This window comes from Paroedura picta, chromosome 10 (genome assembly GCF_049243985.1).
Source record: "Paroedura picta isolate Pp20150507F chromosome 10, Ppicta_v3.0, whole genome shotgun sequence".
Classification (NCBI taxonomy): Eukaryota; Metazoa; Chordata; class Lepidosauria; order Squamata; family Gekkonidae; genus Paroedura; species Paroedura picta.
In genome coordinates, this window is record NC_135378.1 from 32,053,717 (window position 1) to 32,077,747 (window position 24,031).

Sequence of the window (24,031 nt, forward strand, 5' to 3'; positions counted from 1 at the left end):
CGCTATAACCCGCCACGAGCTGGTCAAGGAGTGGCGGGGAATAAACAAATAAACAAATAAACAAATAAACAAATAAACAAACAAACAAATAAATACATACATACATACATACATACATACATACATACATAAAAAAAAACATGTGGCCATGCGTGATTGGCTGGATCCCAACTGATTAATTTAAACGGATTGGATCATGCAGCAGGGATCCTTGCTATGCATTGGTTGCAACCATGCTCGCTTCGATCCTACCTTGGACCTCAAGATCGGTCCTCTGTAGGATTGTTGGCATGGCCACATACACAACACCACCTCCACATGCACTAATCTTTTCAACAAGATTCAGTGCTGCATGTGTGAACAGGAAAATGTGGCATGAGACAAGTCCTGTTTCCTTGAGAATCATTATATTGAAAACCAAATGCTCAACTCTTTCTTTGAGACCTGCAGTATTCTGCCTGTTTGCAGAGATCAACTATGCAAAGGAGAGAAGCACAGGCTGCTTAAAGAATAATTAGCTTTATTAAGAATTGAAACAGCTTTGTGAAGAGAGTAAGGAGAGCGAGAGAGTCCTAACATTCTGACTAACTGTTGCTTATTGGAAGGCAAACAAGGACCGTTTCAGCATACGGAGACATAAACTGGTTATAGCCTCATTTTGAATTTCCTTTGGATACTGCAAGTTGACTCCAGCATTTCCACATTTGGGATTCCTCCCCTCATTTCCCAGGCTGAAATTCACAACATACTTTCCATACTGAGTCCGACGGAGGTAGCCTCTCATCGAGCTTTTCTCTCTTCCCCTTTTCAAAAAATGTGTTTTTGCAAAATGGTGCCTGCTTGCACCTTTATTTTTGTTGCATCCCTTAATCTCACCAGTCTGCACCCTTGATTGCTCTTCCTCTTCCATGTCCTGAATGTAATTTTTTTTAACTGACTTGTAACAATATAGCCGTGCTGTGCAAGACTGTAAGACTGCTTTTGTTAAAACTTAGAAACAGCTTTGTAACAGGATCACCCCCCCCCCTTTTTTTTTTAAAGGCAGATTTTTCAGAATGGTGGGACGGAGGGGGAGGGAGGGAAGAGGCCGACAAGGAAAGGGGCATTCCGAAATTACTCAAAATGGCTGCCTCAGAGAAAAACCCAGTTGCAAGCATCTCCAGATTGGGCAGCCCCAACTTAGACCCTGTTAGGCTTTGCCTGAAAAGATGAAATGCAGTTTGCTGGGGATTCCTTTGCTGTGGGGCAAGTGAGGGGGCAATTTGGGACAGTCCCTGAAGAAGCAAATTTTAGTGTGGAAACATTCAAGGAGGAAGGGTGCTCAAAGGTGCAGGAAGTCTCCAATTGGCCTAATCGGGACACAGGAGGAGATTTTAAAAATACCAGGCAGTTCATAGTCCAAATATGCTACCTGCACATCTCCTCTGATGCCCCCTGTAGGGCATCATATGTGTCGCTGACTCATGCACACTAAAGCTCTTGTGTATTCCAACGCTGCCGTAGGTGCTGTGGCAGAGCTCTTCAGTCTCGGAGGCATTCCTTTCTTGCTGTCTGTGCCTCCTTGTACTGTAGGTCTGCAGAAAACATACCAGAAAGAGGAAAAGCAACTAGAGAACACCAGCAGAGTCACAGGGGACATTTTAAAGTGTGGACGGCAGTAGGAATACAGGCAACTATGACAAGGAATTGCGGGTTTTGTTTTCATAAATGATAGAAAGCATTTTGAAAGAGTGTCGAGACTTTGGCGGATATGAGATCCGACGGGAAATTTAGAAGTGACAAAATATTGAAAAGATTCCATCGAAAAAAATATGAGGATTATTAAACATTCTGTTCAAGCACGAAGCCACCATCTGCGTGACTTCCCACACTTCTCCTTTCCCCCACATTCGGTTCAGCAGATTTATCTCTATTTGCTCAGCTAATTTTACATCTTTTTCTTATGCTACTGCTATGTTGTTTACACTTCTACTATAGCCTCTAGCTGGTGGGATCTATGTTTGCTGCAGCTGTTGCCAAAACAGAATTCCCAAAGCTGAAGATAAATGAAGTTGTAGGTGACACAAGTTCAAGGCCTGACTATGAATGGCCTGCATTACTTGTGCAATGTCTTCCTCCGCTAAAATGGTGTGAAGTGAACAATTGTCCTAGAAGCAGCCAAAGAAAGCCATGTCCCATACCTGATCAACAAACAACGGGGACCTCAAATGAGTAACCTTGCTGCTACCGATCCAGTCTGTTGCATCGTAACAGAAGGCAGAGGCTAATCAACGAGTGGGTTGGTTGATTTCCAGGGGACCAGCTAAACCTGTTGGTGCTGGGAATCTTGTAAAGACTTTGAGCTGATCGTGCAAAGCACTTCTTAAGTCCTTAAAATATGTGTGCACACAGCATGTCCTTTGTTATGTGACATGGAAGACTTGTGCCCTTTACTAGGCAGAGAACAACATCATGGAGTCAATTGCAAAGTATTTTAATTCTGTAGATGATGCTGTATCAATTCATTTATACATTTTATTCTAAGTTTTAATGTTGTTATATATTGTTGTAAGCCGCCACTGGCCAGAGATGCCGGGATTAAAATAGAAAGAATGAATGAATGAATGAATAAATTATTATTTATTTATAAATAAATTGTTATTTATTTATTTTATTTAATCCACACAATGAATTGGGACCACGGTATGTGGGGTTAAGGGGCTTAAGCCTTCTACTGTGCACTATTTTCCTGACCTGAAATGTGTTGGCAGAGTTTCAATATGCAGAGAGAAGCAAAGTGTTAGGCTCTTTAAAACAATAAAATAGTTTTATTTAGAAGACAAACAACTATGTATAGAAAGGAGGAGAGAAGAGACCTAACTAGCTAGCTAGCTGTTGTCTGCAGTCAGTCTTCTGTTCAAGAACAGTTCTGGAGGGAAGCTTGGAGGAAGTACACTAAAAAGAGGAGGAAAGTCTAGCTGAACCAATCAAGACACTATAGGAGATAATTTGAAAATCATTGGGAAGTGCCTATTCAATCTATGCTAAATATACATCTCCTCTGATGCCCCCTGCAGGACACTCTTTATGTACTGCTCAATTATGCACACTGAAAATCTTACATATTCCAACAAAATGGACCAATTTGCCTCATGAGCAGCTGCACATGCACTGATGAGCTACACTAGAAAAGAGCGAGAGACCAGTAGCACCTTAAAAGATTAACAAAATCTGTGGCAGGGTATGAATTCTTGTGCATCACTGCTCACTTCTTCAGAGACTTCTTCAAGTATCCTTCAAGTATATGTTACAATCATCCCTACCCAGACATGACCGTAACGTACACAGTGATCCTCAGTTGAATCCTTGGCATGGTTCATGTTGTATGACCTTATAGTGAAGCAGCCTGAAGCAAACATTTACTATAGCCAAAAGAAAACTCATCAAAGCAGATGCCAGGCTGCTGTTCTATGATCACAGGGCACAGTAATAAATACATCTTGACAAGACCTCATACATGATCTAAACCATGAGATCTCCCCTTGCCTCCAGGAGTGAGTTTGTGAGAGTTATTGTCCTAGTAAACTTTATGGATTGGCTCCTGCATTTTGTATCTTAAGGATATTTGTTGTACTTCCATGCCCGTCACTTTCACTAAAACTGCAACTCAAAGGGGATGGTGGGAGAGATCTCTTTCAATTCTGTTTATGAACTAATTGAACTTTCTGAATGACTCATCCCATTCTTTCATAAAGTATGCATGATTATATGTGTGTGTGTATACACATACACACACACACACACGTTAATTCAAGCGCTAAGAGATAAGAAATGTTATTTATTGACACTATCCCAAAGCAAATTAGACCCAGGGTGGAATTCAGAGCCAATCAATGGTTATTTTGCCAACAACATCAATTTGGGATGCTGATTGAACCTTAGAGCGGCAGACCGTGGTGAAATTAAGCAGTTATATATGCTAGTTTGATCCTGCCCTTGCCTAAAGAGAAATCCTTTTGTTGATTTCGGTGGGTGCTGGGTCACATTATCACATACACTCGGACACAAACATTCTTTCTTATGTAACAGAAAAGGGGAAAGTAATAGGCTTAATTAAAGATGCACAGTGACAAAAGGTGTGAAGCAAGGTTCCTTACTAGCCTCGTCCTTATTCAATCCTTTCAGATCTTTTTGCTTACATCTCGAAGGTCGATGGACATGTACCCAAATTAAATTCTCAACCGACTCCATTATTATTACACGCAGACGATGCAGTGCTGGGTATGCTCCCCTTGTTTTTTTGGTCTCTCTTCTACTCAGAAATCTATGGCCTAATATTTTTCAAATTTAGTAGATCCAATTCACTGCGGCACAATCATGATGGCCAGGATGAATGTTTTCCCATCAGCTGCAGTTAAAGGGAGATACCGAAATATACGCATGGAACCTCAGGGAAGAACAGAAAGATGAATTCAGGAGCAAACTAAGAAGAAAAATCTGGAAAGGCAAAACAATGAACCAGGCTTCACTGCAGCTCCCAGAAGTAACTAGGTCTGAGATTCCCTTCAGTCAGAGGTAGGGTAGCCAACTTTGGATTTGGAAATATCTCCGATTTGAGGGTGGAGGCTGGGAGGGTGGGATTTAGGGAGGGGCATAACCTTAGTGGGATATAATGCCATGCAAATGTCCAGAGCAGACATTTTCTCCAGAAGAAGCGGAACAAATATTTTAAATAAATAAATAAATAAACAAACAAACAAAAATAAATAAAGTGATGTATGATGCCTGGAGACGTGATTCCAGGAAATCGCCAGCCCCCATCTGGAAGGTTGCTAGAGGTCCTGATGCTAGGCATAAAGGGACGAGAAGATAATCAAATTCCTCTTATTAGATATTCCATCGGACAGGATTTGGCAGCAATGCCCAGTCCCACAACTGACAATCCTTTTCTCCAAATACCCCTCCCACCCAATTTATGTTGGGATATGCAAGACCTGCAGTGTGCCCTTTAAGTGTCCTGCAAGGGGCATGAAAGGAAATGTATATTTAGCATAGATAGGACAGAAACATCCTGATGATTTTCAAATTATCTCCTCCAGTGTCCTGATTGGCTCAATGGGAGACTTCCAGCTTTTTAAGTCCCCCTTTCCCCTCTGCATGCCTCTAGAACAGGGGTAGTCAAACTGCGGCCCTCCAGATGTCCATGGACTACTATTCCCATGAGGGGCTCATGTGAATTGTAGTCTATGGACATCTGGAGGCCTGCTCTAGAACAACAGAAGAAAGACTGCGGATAACAGTTAGACTGTAGGTCTCTGTCTTTGTCTTTCTACACATAGTTATTTCTGAATAAGAACTTTTTTACTCTTTAAGCAGCCTAGTGCTGTATTATTTCTGCATACACAAACTCTGCCAGCAATTCACACTCTACTCCTTGCATCTGGGAAAACAATTTTTAAAATGGCCAAAAAGCATTTGTGGGGAGGGCTGGCAGGTGAAGAAAGGATCCTGCACTTTGCCCTGCTGCTACTCCCCTCGAAAACATCTCCTACCTTTCCATTTTTATTAATGAAAGCATGTATTTTGGAATTCTGCAATTCACTTGTAGAGGATTCCCCACTAGCTTTTTTTAAAAAAGCGACAAGCTGCTGAGGAGTTCTTCTCCAAACACAAATGGAACTTAATAAGTAGTTTATTTAAGTGAAAGGCCAAAATTCACATGACCTCCTGAACTCCTCTCTTTTCCCCAGTTGGCGTAGATATTTATACTTTATTGGCTCCTTTAAACAAAATGTCTCCGGCTAATTTTAACATTATTTTCTATGCTGCTACTGTGCTGTTGACACCATTTCCTGCCTAACCTCAAGTTGGTACAATTCATGTTTTCAACAGTTCTTGCCAAAATTGTGTTTCTGTTCCAGTATTTAGAAGAAGGGAAGGGAGAATGATTGGGATTTGGGGCTCTCCTTTTGGGTGAAGAAAGAGAAGGTCAGAGGGGATCAGGTAGGGGTGGGGATCAACAGAGTGGGAGGTCTGAGTCCAGGTCAATATCTGAAAAGCATTTTGCATGGTCTTGCAAGCATTTTTAAACATTTTAAGACCCGGGAAGCTTGAATTTCAAACTCTTATTCTTCACACTTCATCAATATCGCTAGATCTATCTAAACTAATCTATATATATTTTAAAGTGGCAGTGGGCTTGTCATCCATGATGTGAACATGGATTCCTCTCAGGCACACAATTCACACGATGTAAACACAGATCAGCAAACCAAAGCCTGGTTCAACCATCAGTTTAATTCTCCTTCTCTGCTGCAGATTGGCAGCCCACTCATTTACTGGGTGCCTTTCCACCCAATTTAGCATACCTAGGGCAGTTCACAATGCAAAACATATAAACAATCTTCAAAGCATGAACAACAATTAAAAAAATGTAAACACATAAGTGTGTGAACAGGAAGCAGAGTTGGTAAGGGAATGTCAAAAATCTTTACCCAACAGTGAAAGACAATAATAGAAAGGGGCAAATGAATTTTCAAGAATTCTGTAATCTTGGTGCCACTAATTAGAAGGCCCTTTCTCAAGTTTTTAGGCACCACAAGTATATTTATCCATTAATCCTTGGTCTTTTTTGCAAGTTGGTCTTGTATGTAAATAAACTGAACTGGTCTTTTTGTTTTAGAGAAAATGTTTTTTAAAAGTTAAAACAGTTTTGAACAATTGCAAAACTGATCTAGAGGTGAGGCAAGAGAAATGTCTTGGTGACATTATCAACATCACACAAGTTAATTGTTACTGTAAACTTCCAAAACATTTTTTCAGTGCTCAGTGCTTGTGTATGTGTGGCGTGTGTGTGTGTGTGGGGACACTTAACTGAATGTAGTTCATGTCTTTAAACCATTCCCACTGCTGTACAAATGTGGCTCATGCAACTCTCACCCTAACTATCAAAAGCCCTCTTTCCTAGGGGAACATTTGAACCTCTTTGGGAGAAGTATAGTCTCCACAAAAGTGTCAAAATAAAGACACCTTGGTCAATTCCAAGGCAAAACATCAATGATTTTGGCTTGTCAGTTGTCTAATCTTCTACTCAGACATTCCTCATTCTCTTCAGTCTCTTACCTGACAGTGAAGTACCTTACTTCACAGGAAAAGGTCAACAGAACAGCTCAATCTTGTGGGTCACCAAAATCTCTAAAGGGGCTTCCACAGGCGCGACTGAAGGGTATGTATGTGTGAGAGTTGGATTTATGGATAATTCTAAGTTTCCCAAGTGCTCCAGTGATCTGATGGAGACAACTCGACAGAAGACTCTGGTGCAGTTGACAGACATGTCTGTGTGGCTGAAAGGAGGGGTGGAAAAGAGAGAACTCCAAAAGGTAAATTTTTGCAGCACTTCCAATTTTCAGGGCCATGCACAATAGGAAGTATATGGTGCGTCTATTAAAAAAAAAAATCAGGGTTCCATATAAACACTTTCTCTTTTTGGAGCTTACAATGACTATGAGATAGGTTTGGGTGGGATAAAGTGAGCTATTATTTATTTTTAAATGTATACCCCGTCCTTCCACAACTGAAAGAAGCGGTCATTGACAGATACGAATGAAGAAAACTTTCCTATAGAATCCCTGAGGGTCGGACATGACTGAACAGATAACATCATAATCCACAGGGGGTTCAGAGAAGCTTACAAGAACAGTGAAAATACATAACTGCTGTGTATATGAACAAGCTGAAGCATGGAGCTTGGAGAAAGGGACTGAGATCCTGGACTCTTGACAGGATTTGCTGAGTCACTGTTCCTAACCATTCAATTTAACAGACTTATCCAGGGTCTCAGTTAAGGAGCAATCCCATGTATTAATGGGAGCCACAAACAACTATATAAGTTCCCTAGTTCTGCTTGTTGTTCAGTGTTCTTGTGCTTAGTAAAGAGTTGGTTGTTTGGAGCTGAAGTGTCTGTGTCTTTACTGAACCCATGCATTTGATGATAATAATTAAATATTGGTCTCAGTTTTAAAATTCTAAAAAGCAATTTTTAAACTTTTTATACAAATCCAGTTGTACAGAACCCTATGCCCACCTTTTCTTTGCATAGAGCATTGAAGTTCTTGGGGAATTGTCTGCGGGTGGACTTTTAAGCAGACAGGCCAGCATCGTCTTGATCAGGCTTTCTCAACCAGGGTTTCATAAAACCCTGGGGTTTCTTGATAGCCCTGGAAGGGTTTCCCAAATGGGTGGGAGTTATATATAAAATTTGTTAAACATTTATGGGGTGATATGACCATATATGATCATATTGACTCCCCCAATGGTCAGTGATGTGCAGGTAAGGTGCAGAAAGGGGAGAGGCCCTGGATGAACGTTTACAAAACTATGCTTCCCAACCATATTCTACATGATCATGCTACTTCCGGGGTTTCTCAAGAGTAAAAAAGTTGAGAAAAGCTGGTTTAGATGTTAATTCTAGGCCTCAACCATAGGCCTGGTGGAACAGCTCTGTCTTGCAGGCCATGGAACTGGTTAAAGTCGCACAGGGCCCTGTTCTCATTAGGCAGAGCATTCCAGCTGGCATGGGCTGGGTTAAAAAGGCTCTGTCCCTGGTTGAGGCCAATTTTACTTCTTTGGGGCAAGGACCCTGAGCAAGTGTTGATTGATGGATCTTAGCACTCTTTGGGGGGGACATAGTGGAAGAGACGATCCTGTAGATATGAGGGTTCCAGACTATTTAAGGTTTTAAAAGTTATCATCAGAACATTCAACCTATTAAATACCAACTAAACTAAACTATGAACCCAGTGAGGTCAAGAAACAGATTAACAGATTAAAGTCAGAAGGATGCCAAGAGAAAACCTGTTGGAAGACAGATCCAAAATAAGTAACTGAACACCACTAGTGGTTACATATAGTTTTCAACTCAAAACAGTTCAGTGCCTCATCAGTGACTTACAACCTCTACTGGATAATGACATTTTCCCCAAGAACTGGGGGGAAAACCTTTTCTTGTGCACAGATAACCCCCCAATCTCAAACAACTCCTCCCGCACAACAATGCAACATCTAAGTTGAACATGGGCACTGGTACCAGAGCTTGCAACAAACCCAAATGCCAGCTCTGCAATACACTCCAAAAACACAATAACTGGACCTAACAACATCACTTACACCATCAAAGGCTCATCTTCTAACACTGTATATGCCATTAAATGCCAACAATCCCCCCTCTGTTCTCTACATAGGACCAACAGGTCAAACCCTCCGCCAAAGAATTAATGGACACAAGTCTGACATAAAAAATCACAGGACTGAAAAACCTGTGGGGGAACACTTCAAACCTCCAGGACATTCAATGAGGGACCTCAAAGTAGTTGTATTATTGCAAAGGAACTTCAAGACCAGACTAGGAAGGAAGATTTCAGAAATGCAAATTATTACATCACTCAAAACAATGGAATAGCCAGGACTCCACAAGGACATAGGTTTCTTATCTCACTACATATGCTAATCTCATTCGACTCTTATATCCACATTCCTTACAATCTTTTTATTTTATTTTATTTTATTTTATTTTATTTTATTTTATTTTATTTTATTTTATTTTATTTTATTTTATTTTATTTTATTTTATTTTATTTTATTTTATTTTATTTTATTTTATTTTATTTTATTTTATTTTATTTTATTTTATTTTGGACAATGAAACTGTAATGTGATGTAAGTAAGTATGTAATGTAATTCAGAATATAACTCTCTGGTCTCAGGACAAGATAACAAACTGAGCACCTTGTCACTTGTGGGAATGCTTTCATGCTTGGGTGGAGACGGATGGGGTAAGCACTAGTCTCTTTTAAATATTTCCTTTCACAACTGGAAAAGTGTCTGCCATTAATTACTAACGTTGACATTTTTATTTCTCCACTGTTTTTGTGAACTACAACTGAACTCAAAAGGACTGTTTTAGCAAAGAATTATCACACTGGATATTATGACACAGTTTATTAATTTGCCACTAATTTACTTTTTCTTTATATGTGTACTCTTATGACTCTAGTTCCATTGTCTGAGGAAGACACTCAAAAGTCATGCGCTGAATAAATCTTTCTTGGTTTTAAAGGTACTATTGGACTCAAATTTTGTTGTGCTATTAAATACCATTCAGTAAACTTCAGGACTGAGTGGGCATGTGTTTCCTGGCCACCTTGGGCTAAATGCTATGTGCAAGCCACTATCCCATTTAAGAATGTAAAATTTTGTTTCATACAACTTTGGAGTTGAATAATATACAGCATTAAAATTTTAACACTGAGACTAGGTTTAAATGACAGCTACAAGTGAAAGAACAGGGAGAGACAGGTTAGAATTGCACCTGTAGGTTTCATCCTCATTCTCCATGGATTTATTTTGAAGAACACCTGCAGACTCACAACGTATAGGCTCTGTTCATGGTTAGGGGCCTTGCAGCATTCAGGCACTCAGACCATATAGACAGCATATATATGTGTTGCATGCCCAAGTGCTTGTATGCATATAGGATCTGTTCAGATTCTTTTATGAATGAACAGAGGTCAGGGGAAGGGCACAAGGAGACACTCATCCATGGCATTGCCATTTGACCCTTGGCATTCAGTTCACTGGATAGTTCTCTAATAGTCCCAATGCTAGTGAAGCCCACCACATTAGTAGTACAGATCATTAAAAAAAATATAAAATGTAAACATCAAAATCTAAAACATTGACTTCCTGTAAAAATAAGCGAATTGTTTGTTTGGCTTGGTCTTGATAGCTTGTTTCTGTCTTTCTATTTCTCCTCCTTAAGTATTCACTTGGTGGTAGTTCTGTAAGCAAGCAAAGGCCCATTCCTCACCCCTACCCCAATCCTTTCTAGTTCTTTCTTTTCAACAGCTCACAGCTGTTTGCTGTAGTCCACCCACCCCCTAAACTTGGACTTCTGAACATGACTTCCCCCAGCAATTGATCCATTTCCTTCAAGCCTGAACCTTCATGCATGATGGAGATGTTGTGTTGTGATAGAAATAGACCCTCTGGCTATGAGATGTAAAATTAATTATTAATAAACTGCAATGTCATGGTGCTTCTCAGAGTAACAAAAGCAAAGAACGGCACCAAAAGATATTATAATCCATATTCAGATGGAGACAGGAGGCAAAGACTGGCATACACAGAGTTAACTCAGGCAGGTAATGGGAGCTGGTTATCAGATGCCAGAACTTAGTAAACAGAGCCTGTAAATTGAACATGAGTTGTATAAGCAGGCCAAGGTCAGTTTTCCATAAAGTTAAACCTGTACAACAGCAGGAGGTCAATTTTGAAGGGAACGTGTTGAAGCCACATTGAAGGCCTCCTCCCCTATACTTTTATGTGCCTCAAGCCCTGTGGCAGTGGTTTTACATCTCCTTTGGTGATGCTTCTCCTTCCTCTGCAAGTGGTTACTGGTACTGAGCTCCGAGGTGAGCTGACCTGCATCAGGACTGTAAATCCCCTCTACACCTGTACTAACATTGGTCTTGTAGACCTGGGAACCCTGGAGGAGACTGGGCAGTTGGGTTACCATCTGGGTGGTGAGATGATATCCACTCATCATAGCCTCTCAACTGTGATTCCTTGTCTCATTGCTCAGATGCAGTTGGCTGGTGGCTGATAGGCATGGAATCCAGCGGTCCTTCACCAGAGGTGTCAGAGCTGTTTCCAGGATCTGGCTGTTCCGTAACAATAGCTGATATAATAAATAGTTCCTGAAAAGTACGCCGAAGTTCTTTATAGGGATAAATATCCTCTGTGTAGTAATAAATATTAGATAACAAGCAACGAAAACAATTGCTAGAATGCAATCTATTCATGTTCTCCTCTTTCCTGGGCTTCCTGTTGTCTGAGGAGCTTAATTTACGATGCTAAACCTTGGACAGAATAAACCAATTGTGGAGCACTCTTTAATTGGAAATAGCAATCCAGTATACTTCTCCTTATCATAGCACAGCTTTGAACCGACCTTCCCACAGGCTGCATATCCTGTCGCAGAACCAAAAATGCACATGATAATGGGAAAGTTCAGCTTACTTTGGGGCTGGTGCCAAACACTAATTTCATTTCCCACTCCCTTCCAATAACACTCATGTGCAAGAGAAGTTGGAATCAGCAAACAAAAGCATAGAGACAGTGCTGCTTAGAAGTTAATCAAAACATCAATAAGTCATTGCATCTGGAAGCCATCACCCGACCCTGTGACGTCAGGGAGCTGTCAGATGTTTGCTGTTCTGTAGCTGCCGTAGCATTTGTTAAACAAGGGCCTTTCAATATGTTGATGTGCAGAATATTTCAGGACTTTCCCTTTTAGAATGGCTTGGCAAGATTACACTCTTTTAAAAACTGTGGCTATGCTCACAACTACATATTACCTTGCTTTTGGGAACTTGCCTTTGCCAAAATAACACAAATGCGGAGACAAGGAAGGAATTTGTAGAGGAGAACTGGCAGATGGTAGGAATAGGTGCTTAACCCTCCCAATGTGATTGTTGAGTCTCAGCCTGCAAACTTGGGTTGTCAACCTCCAGGTGGAGTTCTCCCAGAACTCATTTCCAGACTGAATACTTCCTTTCCCTTGGAGAAAATGGTTCCTTTGGAAGCTGAACTCAATGCCATTATACTTTGCTGAAGTCCTGCCCTTCAACAAACCCAACCCTCCCTAGGCTCCAACACTCAAATCTCTAAGAATTTCCCAGTTTAGACCTAGTAACCCTACTGTAAACCCCCCTCCCACTAAGAGACTGTTATACCATCACATGGGTTCTTTCTAGATTCAGAGATCAACTAGGAAATGAATGAGATTTAAAAGCCAGGAGGAACTTTTATAGGGAAGAATATGTGTAGAGGAGAGGCACTAAGTATTCTTTCCTATTCATGTCCCTCTGAAATATATCCACTACGAAGAAAACAGAGGGTTGTAGACACAGGGTTTTCCTCTTGACATGTAGTTCCCTCCTTTATATGCAGACAAGAATATAAAAACCCTGGTACTGTTGAGACTTGCAAGCCTGACTTGTTGATTTCCTCATTCCAGAATAATCACACCTTACAATACTCTTTGGCAGGGGTGGCCAAACTGTGGCTGTCCAGATGCCCATGGACTACAATCACCATGAGCCCCTTCCAGCACCACTGTAGTCCATGAACATCTGGAGAGCCACAGTTTGGCCACACCTGCAAAGTGTGTAGAATAGGTGGAGAAAATTATTAGTCTCCCAAGGGGGAAGGGGTTTGAAGAAAGAAACAATCTTGGGAAGGAGTTGGGTCCTCACTACAAGTTGAGGAGTCTGCAAGCAAAGACTATGATAAGTGAAGTCTGCAAATATCTCAGAATCATTAAACATGTCGCTCAGCAGGTGTTTTTAATGACTGAAGTGCTGGGGCAGTGGTCCTATAGGACGATACTTTAAAGCAGAAATCTACAATTGGATGATATTATACTGCTGCTTCAAACAAACTCTTTAAAAGTGAACTTACAGAGGAACATAGCAAAAAAAGAACATTAAAAAAATCAGTGTTAGGTGCATTAATGCTGTGTACTCCTAAACAACTTCCATGATAATGCATGTATGCTTCTAGTTGCATTGTAGTATGGCTGCTGGAAGCTTCACTTCTATCAGCCTTCCAATTAGAGGGGCAAGGGTGTTGAAAAAGAAAACATTCCAAGAGTTGAAGATAAACAGAAAGAGAGTCACACCACGGCCTCTTCAGAGAAAAATGTGAAGGAGTGTTGGATAGCTCAGAAGAGTGACAGCTCTGAGGGTACTAGCAATGGGAAGGAACCTGGCTTTTTAATTTTTTTAATAAAGAAGTCAAACTGGATTTGAAAGTTCTCATTAAAACATGAATTCTAAGGTCTGCCTCCCTGTGCTCTGACAAGCTCCCTGCTGCCCCAATTCCATGCCCCTCCACATTACCCCATAAACAACTATAATCCCTGAATGATGTTTCCCCTCGCCCCCCCCCTTAGAACTGAGTCACCCCCCAAAGTTGTGCCTAAGCTCTCTGTGATGGTTTCAAGCACCGGCTAAACTGAGACTCGACTTCATTCATGTCAGCTGTACGAACCATCAGAATTCTGTGGCTGAAAGTCCATGAAGGTTCCTGTAGCTATCAGTGAGGTAAGGGAATATTTAACCTTGCAAACAACCTGATCTGCCTGCATGCAATGTAACAGCACAATATCTGCATGGAATTACATATTTATGTTTGGGTGGGCAAGGTGCAGAAACCTATCTTGGCTTCTAGAGCCCTATACTCTGATAGTCTTTGTTTATATCCTGCCTTTCCTACCAGACTCTAGACAGCTTACACTATTAAAAGTCACTACAAACATTGCTGCCCACAGTTTTATAGAAAACACAGCAAAAAAGAATCTTAAAAAAATGCTCTCTGCCCGTACCCCCTTCAACACCAGTGAAAGAACCCTCCATAGTGTCTGTGGGAGCTAGGGATGCCAGGCCTAAATTGGGAAATACTTGAAGATCTGGGGAGCGGAGCCTAGGAAGAGTGGGATTTGGAGAGAGAGGGGGACTTCAATGGGGTATCATCCCATCAACTCCACCATTTCTAGGCACCCCTTGGAGGCTGGCAATCCTACCAGGAGCCCATTTCCCAAGGCAGGGGCAACCATTAGAAAAGGGTTTCATGGATGCCAGATGGGCAGCCTTGGGCAGGGGAATGGCTACAGACAAACAATATTCCCTTTTGCAATGAGCCAATTGTGGAGGCATTATAATGTGTATTTCTATCTGTGAAATTTTCAGCAGTGTTATTGTTAATATATTTATGCAAATAATAACCTCATGTTTGTAGGGTTGTTTGCTTTTTGAAATTGTACTGATATAGATTTTTTTAAAAACAAGAACAAAACAACTTTGGCCAACTATATTCTACCAACTATTTTATGGTGCGAAACCAATAACAGAGCAGGAAAAGAATTAATGAGATTATCTCTTGAACAGTCTTCTGGATAATGGCAGTCAATAATAATGACATTAGCTGCACAAATAGACCAGGGCTATTAAACTTTGTTGTCTGGGAAAGAAAACATAAAAGCTGAATGAATAATACTACAATGTCCACAAAAACAATTATAATTACCGACAGTACGGACTGTAGCAAGGAACATTGTTAATCAGTATTCATCACAAAATGTGGACAAACCTTTTAAGGCATTGAATATTATTTACAGGACTACATGAACAGAACAATCCAGAATAGAGATATACCCTTCTAAGGTCCCTTCCATTAAACAGTCATTTTTAATGGCAGGGAAGTTTGTACACAGAGTCATGAGACCTGTGTGGTATACTAGCTATGTTAATCAGGATTTGTGAGCTCTGGGTTGGGAGATTTGGGGGGTGGAGGGGTAGAGTCTGAAGAGAGTGGGGTTTGGGGAGGGGAGAGTCAACACTCTAAAGCAGCCATTTTCTCCAGGTGAACTAATCTTGGCTGTCTGGAGATAAATTGTAATAGTGGGAAATCTCAAGTTACTACCTAGAGATTAGCAGCCCTAGTCAGAAGGGTGTGGGGTGTGTGAAATCACCATGTTTTCACACTTCTGTCACTGTAGATGCACGGATGGAAGATTTGGTGTTATTTCATCTCCTTCCGTACTGCATCTTGCACAAAGCAGGTGTCATGAACCCAGGAATAATTTTTCCTGGGATTGGAAAGTAATTTAGAGAGGAGGGGAAAGATCCACAATTGACACTGCCTTTCATCGATGGACCAAGGAATCCAGCCATGATCTTCATGCCACAAATTCCATCCTACTGAATGATCAAATAATAATGTTGGATTCAGTATAGAAACAAATGCATCATCATGGTGTGTGTGTCATACTGAATAGATGGATAACACATACCCACTATAACTGATGAGAAATGCAGTACTACAATGGTGAAAAGATTGTGAAGGGATGCATGTGGAGGGGAATACACAATGCAAGCATCAGCCTAAGAGCCCTTGAAATTTTAGGGATCAGCATACGTTCTACCCTTATTTGGTAAAATTACAGTTATGATCTTCTGATTATCTCATTAGGGTTATGAAGTCCCCCAAAATTCAAGATGCACACTTTCAATGGGACTATACACATTTCATATGTATAGTTGTGCATTTACATATTACTTTTTTGTATATTTTTTCATATATATTCATGCATAATCCATCAGCAATTTTCAGGGCAATCCTAAACACACCCTGTGTCCACACAGGAAAGATAAAAAACTGACAGTACTTTTAATGTATGGATCACAGGATCTAATCTATTATCCATGTTTTTACAACATACATTGCTATAGCACAGTGATTTCCAACCTTTCCAAATATGAGGACTCTTTTCAACATCAAAACATGTTGCATATCCCCCACATGATATCTATTTATTAAACCATTTATATCTTGCTTTTCCTCTTTGTTCAAGGCAGCTTACAATGATAGTAGTTCTACTATTAGTATCCATTGATTAAGAAAATACATGATGCCAAAAGACCAATGTTCAGTATGCATATGAAATGGACCCCTTGTGGTCTTCTGGCTCCCATTCCCAGGTTGGAAACCACTGCTCTAGTGTTCTTCTCCTTCATCACATTTGTATAAACACAAAATAATTCGATACTAATAAGTTCATTTGATTTCTAAGTCAGCATCTGCTTAGGAGAGACTCTCAAACTGAATCTCTAAAAAATCATACTACAGCCACTATTCCGAAGATTTTCAAGGAGACCTACTAGAAATTGCAAAGAAAAATTCTGCAATTCAAACTAATTCCCAATTGAGAATAAAGTCATTGGATGACTCAAACTTATACAATCTGTAAGGTTTCCTGTTTATCAGTTTTTTGGTGTTATAGGTCAGTTTTTGCAATCCTTATTCTTAATGACCATTAGTCCAAGAAGAGGATACCATTTGGCTGTGAACTGCTACATCTATGACCTGAAGGTCACACCTGAAGTGACAGTCATGTTTGCCAAAGATACATGTAAGCGAGAAGGGAAGAGATGAATCTCGAAACACTCTGGACCTAGGCTGAGGAGGCCCAAGACCTTGAATGTTCCCACAGATCTGGAAATGTACATTGCCCTTTCATACTTTATACTTTTCACATCAAAGACCAGGTGTAACTTCAGCAAACACAATGGCTTAAAAATGTGAAGTGGTTCTGAATCCTCCAAAGAGTTATATACATTTCCTGTGCATATATACAAACAGATTTGTTATTACTTAAACCAGAATCAAAACATGGCTGAGAAAAAAAAAACATAAGAAGAACATGCTTGCCTCAGACCAACAGGCCCTCTTGTTCAGCATCCCTTTCCTTATGGTGGCTACAGAGATGTCCTAGAGCAAACGTGGCAGGGAGGGACTCAGGCTCAGAACTTTTTCTTGTTGCCCCCCAATAACTTGGCAATGAGAAGTAAACTTCCTCTGAAAATGGAAGTCCCACTTGCCATCATGGCTAATAGCCACTAATGGATTCATACTCCATGAATGTGTTTAATCCTCCTTTAAAATGATCCCAAGATTATTATGACAGTATGTTCTTATTATAAAATGTACAAATTAACTATGCATGATGTGAAGTATTCTCTTTTGTCTGTCCCAAACCTATTGCTCATGAATTTCATTGAGGGTCTCCCAAGCAATAGTTCTCTCCACTTTTTTCCTCATGATGCATAAAGTGGTACATCAGGCTCAGAGGTGGATTAGGAAGAATTAATGCCCTCAGAAAGGGCCCTGCCCTTGGTCAAGTGGCCTACTATGCCAACTCCTGATGCAGGCCTGTAGTGGGATATAAACACAATCCCCCTGTATTCCCTTTGGTCTAGGGACAGCTTGCAGGTGCCTGGGTCCAGGGTGGCTCAGTTAGCTGCCACCAGGGAAAGGTTATGCCCCCTTAGTTATGGCCCCTACCATGGGGAATGCACTCTTGGATGACACACGTGCCCTGTCATACTTGTGTAGTTTCCATGGGGCATGCAAGGCTGAATTGTTTAGGTTGGTCTTTGGAGGATGACAACATGTTTGGCTTGTTTTAATAGTGGTATGATGATAGTCACGTATTTTAATATATCAATGCTATTTAATGTTATCCTTATCCATTGTTGTTCCTCTATATATTTCTGAAACAGCCTATGGGGTGGGACGTGTCCGGCTGTCCAAGTTGGAATAGGGCCAATCAGGGAGCAGCCAACTTTGTCCTGATTGGCCCTGCCCCTGCGGCTCCCGCCCTCCAGCCCTGGACTTTAGCCTCTTTGCTCTCAGACGCCTCAGTGCCTGGAGCCAGCAGCAGGTAAGGAGAGAGGCCCTGGGCAAAGGGTCATGGTAGAGGGCTTGCTAACGAGGGCCTCTTGGCCTGCTAGGCTGGGCCTGCTGACGAGGGCCTCCTGGCCTGCTGACTGCCTGCTAAGGAGCTTTGTCTTGGCCCTGCTAACGAGCTGCCCAGCCTCTGGCTTGCCCCACTTGATTTGGCTGTGAGCTGTGGCCCAAGGCCACCTTATGCTGCCTGGCAAGGGGCCAGGGGAGGGGACTCTTTTAGGGCCTGTTCTTAGGAACGGGCTTTGAAGCTAGTTATTTTATATTTGCTTTTTGTTGTTTTACCTTATTTGATTTAATATGTCGCCACAAGTTCCTTTGGGTAAGTGGTGACTAAAAAAAAATCTAATAAATAATAAAAAAATAATTAATTAACAGCTAGGTTGAGCATGCTTATGCCCTTTTGACATTTTCTGTTCAGTTTTCTTTCCCAGAATGTTTGAGAACACTTTCCCGAAAGGACTCTTGAATATACTTTAAACAACAATTACGATGCTCTATGTCAGAATGCCAACTGGATGAGACAAAGCTTGACTGAAAGCAGCTCTGGAATATCATTGAACCTGTCAGGCTTGGTTAATCTTTGACTCTGGAAAATGAAATGTTCATTATTTTTTCCAGCTCTTCAAAATTCAGATCTAAGTGCTGAGGTAGATTTTGTAAAGGAAAGAAAACCAGTGACTGTTCATAAACATCTGCCATCAAGAATATAAAAACGTCCACTCTTATCAGTATATTTTAAGAGGTTTGGAGAGAAGGCTTCTTTTTCAGGCCTAGCTTCTAGGAATGTAACAGACTCAAGAAATATAACCAGCAGGCACCTTTGCCACTGCCACTGCTCAGCCATTGTTTCTAAAAAGAGAGAAATATATAGCAAGCTTGACACTTATTCTGTTTTGATAAAACTTCCTATGTTTTATAAGTATGTCACACCAGGTTCAAAAAAGCACAGATTACACCCACTGTGACCTATCTCTCTCAGCGTGTGAAGTACGGAGTGGAAAACAGGGGCCAGTCTCTTGGAGAAGTGGTTGATGGTGCTACTGGAGGTACGGCAGACATTCTGGCGGACTGTTGACATCAGCGCCGAGTGAAACTCAGCAGTACTCCAGAATTTCCTAGAAAGCTCTCTGAAAATATGGAAACCAAGTATAAGGACAATATTGTGAACTAGGGATGTTGGCCTCCCTAGGGGATTCCACAGAATTACAGTTTGTCACCAAAATACAGAGATCAGTTCCCCTGGAGGATTGATATTTTGGAGGGTGGACTTTGTGACATTGTACTCCACTGAGGTCCCTGTCTTTCATGGGCTGTATCCTCAAATCTCCAGGAATTTCTCAACCTTGATCTGGTTCCCACACCTTCCTCCTTCATTGGTGAAAAAGGAAGACCTGGAAATCCAATTATAAACAATATGCAAAATAATATAGTGTGTATCAATATGTAACATTATGGAGGGAATGGGGGGAATCAGTCACCATCACAGTGCTAAGAATACTTGCAAATTACTGAACTTGTGTAGCCCCCCCCCCCCCCGTGCATGTGGCACAGTGTCAGTTGTGTTTGTTTTGCTGAAATTTGCAGTTTACGCTGTTTTGGTAATTTGGGGTGTTGTTTAATCTTCTCAGTCATGATTCCTTTTGACAGTACATCTAAGCAGACCTCCTTTTGTTCAATATAAGCTATTCCAATTCCAATCCTGGCAGCCTCTCTTCTTGCCCCACCCATCTTGACAATCAGTGTCAAGATTTGACTAGAATACCTCAAGTCTGGATTGTTAATTGCAATTTGCACACTGAGTGGCCAGAGCCCGAATGAGGAGACCCTAATCTTTTTCAAGTTTTCCAAAAGTCATGACCATGAAAACAATGACAACAATAACAACGACAACAACAACAACAACAGAACAGCACATCACCATGAACAAAAGTCAGGAACCAAGCAACAAAGCAGGGTCAACAGGACCAGCTATATAGGCATGAGGTAAAGTCTAATTCACAAAGGCTCTGGAATAAATTTTGTTAGTCTTCTGGATGCTGCTAAACTGCTGTGTGATTTCCCTGCATCAGGCTGCCACAGCAATGGTATTTTCAGCACTTGGTACGGCCACAAATAATGCTTGCCTGGCACTGAAAGCAGGGACAGCCTGGTCTGAGACAATGCCAGTAATCTTTTGCCACACTGGCCAAAGACCTACATGCTCCCCCCTGGCCCTCAAGGCAGCCCACCAAAGCAAATCATCTCAAGCTTGACTGCCAGACAAGAACAAAACCTTTCAGCTCCTTTTGCTGCGAAAGGATTACAGAGAAGAAGGTGCTAAATTCCTTGCTTGTGCTTATTCTGTATTTAAAAAAAAACAGTGATAAGGCTGTTTCTATTTAACCATTCAGACTGAAGAGAAACAATTGACATGACGCAGGGGTTGTAAGCGGACGAGGAAATATTGCCGGGCCTTGACACTCTCACCCTTAATCAATAGCCCCTCCCGGGATCATTAAGAATAAGCTCCTGTGGGTCACGGAAAAGAGTTTATCACCACCTCCTCACCTGCCAGGCGTCGGTCTCTTGTGGTTTTCCAGATAGCATCCAGAGCCCTGGCAGTGGAGCTTCGGATATGATCACTGAATGATCTCCTCAAAGGGGCTCGCACTGGGTGGCGGTCCATAATGCAGAGAGAAAAGCGTGACGTCCACAATATATAAAATATATACCACGGCGATCAGACCTCAGCAGCAAACGCATTCTTGGCTTAGTTGTTTCCTGGATATTGTCTCATTACTTAGCAGAGGGCTTGTCGTCAAACTGTTCTATCTCTCCCCCCCCCCCCCCCCGCCGCCCCTGTCGGGATCCAGGCATTGCAGCTCTCACTGCAGACACACAGGGAAGCTGAAAGGCTGCAGGCAACCTATTGGCAAGCTGCCAAACTCAGGGCTGTTAGCTGCCACATCTGGAAAGGCTTACCAATGAGCGGACGATGATACTCTCGCTCAGATCTGCAGCTTTCGCACGGGGAATAGATATGGGAATTGAGCTTCCTGGTTCAATAAAATGAAACGTACTGGGCACATAAGCTCATTTTTAAAGGCGCCAAGCTCTGATTCCACTGACATTTCAGGTCATTTTCCTTTTCAAGAGAAGCTGTTCTTTGTTTTGTTTTTTATAAAGAACAACTCTGTTCTGATATCCCATAATTATTTTATTTCCCAAGGTCTTCCCCCTTACCCTGCAGATTACCTCTTCAGTTGCCTGAAACTTGTGTCCTTAAGACCTTTCACAAAGAACAGACTTATTTGCCATGCTTAATTTCTAAGATAAGAATAGTTCTTGGCATTCCAGCCTCCCTGGAAATCAGATTCACTGGAGGGTCACAAGATCTTTTCTGTGTATGGGAATCTTGCTCCGCATTTCATCCAACCCTCAAGGATGTCCAGTTTTCCCAGCCTGTGGCCAGATATTTGTGTATATGCCCACCACCAAATACTGAATCCTGCCGTTGGCTAAAACAATAAATGTAGCATTAAGTATCTGCAGCAACAAAAAAATAGTCTGGGGTTAAAAGGTACCCCCCACTATAGAAGCAGTAGCGAGTGGTATGGGAGAAAGTGGGAAATTATCCATACCCCCCATCCCTGCACTGTTTGCTCCATCGTTGCCCATCTCCCCTTTCTCTCTATCACATCATATCAAAAGTGACAATGTGATGACAAGTGTGCCAGCCCCGCCTTTCCAGTGGAACTGTGGTATAGAGATGCACTGCAGCTCAGATGGAAAAGATTTAAAAAGTCCTTGACAGGAATAAAAAGGGGAAGGCAGACCTCAACTGTTCTATTTTAAATCTACAACTTAGTTTTTTCCTTATATTGGCTGCAGGTGGAACTTCCACAAGGATGTTCTGTCCATTACCTCTCCACAGTTTCTGTGATGAGCTGGAGAAAATTACATTTTTGTTTTCATGAGAAGAAAATGTACAAAAACATGTCTGGACTGGGCTCAATGTTATGTTGATGCTGCCAAATAGTGAGGGGCATCCTGCTGTCCACACGGGGAAACATTCCCATATGGGAACAATCTGAGCTGAGTTGCATTTACACAGTCATCCCCCTCATATATTGAACTCATGTTAGTATGTTCAGTTAAGATCTCTCTGGTTGTGTGATAGTGTAATGGACAGCTAGCTGCAGGTGTGTTATACCAGTCTCAGAAAGTTGACTGAAAGGGGGTACAAATGGCCAGCTAGTTAGGAGTGTGGACTTCTAATATGGTGAGCTGGGTTTGATTCCCCACTCCCCCACATGCAGTCAGCTGGGTGACTTTGAACTCACCACAGCACTGATAAAACTGTTCTGACCGAGCAGTGATATCAGGGCTCTCTCAGACTCCTTGAGACTTCTTCTGGTAGAGAAAAAGTGACATATAAGAACCAACTGTTGACCTTGGGGAATGGCACTTGAGAGTGGCTGCGAATAATCAGAGAGGATCCTAAAATTGGGAAGTGGAACTGACAAACCTTCCCTTATGGAAACAGCTCCTAAGAAAGACTCCCTGTCACATGTTAAAGAAGGAAAATTAAAATCTGTGTATATATTCTTCCCTCTACCTGCTTATGCCTCTTTATCTAAGGAGTGCCATAATGTGCCATAATGAGATATATACAAGTGGAAGGGTTTGTTTGTTTGTTTGTTTTTGTTTCCTTGGCATCCTAGGCTGGATCAGAATATATCTGTATACACTTAAACAACTACGGGGACAGACAGAGAAACAAAGAAGAAGAAAAAATTGCTGCTCAGCGGAAGGGGAAAAGAAAGGAAGGAGGAAACTGTCATAGATAACAGTAAAAACCAGGTGATGCCATTAGAATGAGCCAAAGGTATTAAAACACACCATTAAAAATGAGCTGACACCATTAAAACAAGCCAGAAATATACATTCAACAGCCTAAAGCAATAGAGATAAAATTATCCTAGAGCCTATGGTTGCCAATTTGGGGTTGGGAAATTTTGGAGTACAGCCTAGTGAGAGTAATATTTGGGGAAGGCAAGGATTTCAGCAGGGTGTAATGCTTGTAGAGTCTACCCTCTAAAATCAGCCATTTTCTCCAAGATAAATTATGTTTATCACCTGGAGACTAGTTATAATTCCATGAGATTTTTAGGTTGGAGGTTGTCAACTATACTCAGGACGCAAGCAGAGCATAAAACATCAAAGAGATTAAAACCCCTTGGTGAAAAGCTCCAACTCTGATTGCCATGGTTCTCATCTCTGAAAGAAGGATGACTTTGAAGGTTTCCTTTTTTGTGGGGAAAAATGTGGGGTTGGATAGTTTGCATTTTCTGACTATCGAAAGAGTTTAGACATAGAAATGTCTTTTCTTCCCCTTAAGTCTGGAAAGAGAGGTTTTCAGATACTCTGACAAAAACAGCAGTTTACAAACAAATATAAGGAAGCCAGAGTCAGTGCCCCCTCTCTGCACCTAGCTAGCAATGCACAATGGCAATGCCCCAAAAGTATCACCACTGATTCTAGGGAGGCAAGAGGCAGAGTTGGACTTTCTGTCTTTCTTTTTTTATTTATTATTAGACTTACATATCACCCTTCCTGGCCAGCCGACCCAGGGCCATTCACAACAATAGAAAATACAATTTTAAACCAAGAGAGATAAGAAATAACAACCCAACCACCACTACCA

General features: G+C 41.4%; 1 protein-coding gene across 4 annotated transcripts in view; it reads right to left on the minus strand.

Annotated features, from left to right (window-relative positions):
• The window catches only part of DLC1 (DLC1 Rho GTPase activating protein), a 415,065-nt gene that overhangs the window by 128,576 nt on the left and 262,458 nt on the right, over positions 1 to 24,031 (minus strand). The window contains exon 1 of one of the 4 annotated variants that reach the window (XM_077302063.1): positions 20,893 to 21,123. The exons of the other annotated variants lie outside the window; for them this stretch is intronic. Coding sequence (XP_077158178.1) covers positions 20,893 to 21,010 — 118 coding nt within the window. The 5' untranslated portion in view covers positions 21,011 to 21,123. Of the gene's footprint in view, positions 1 to 20,892; positions 21,124 to 24,031 lie in introns of those variants that run through there. 4 annotated transcript variants of the gene reach the window in all.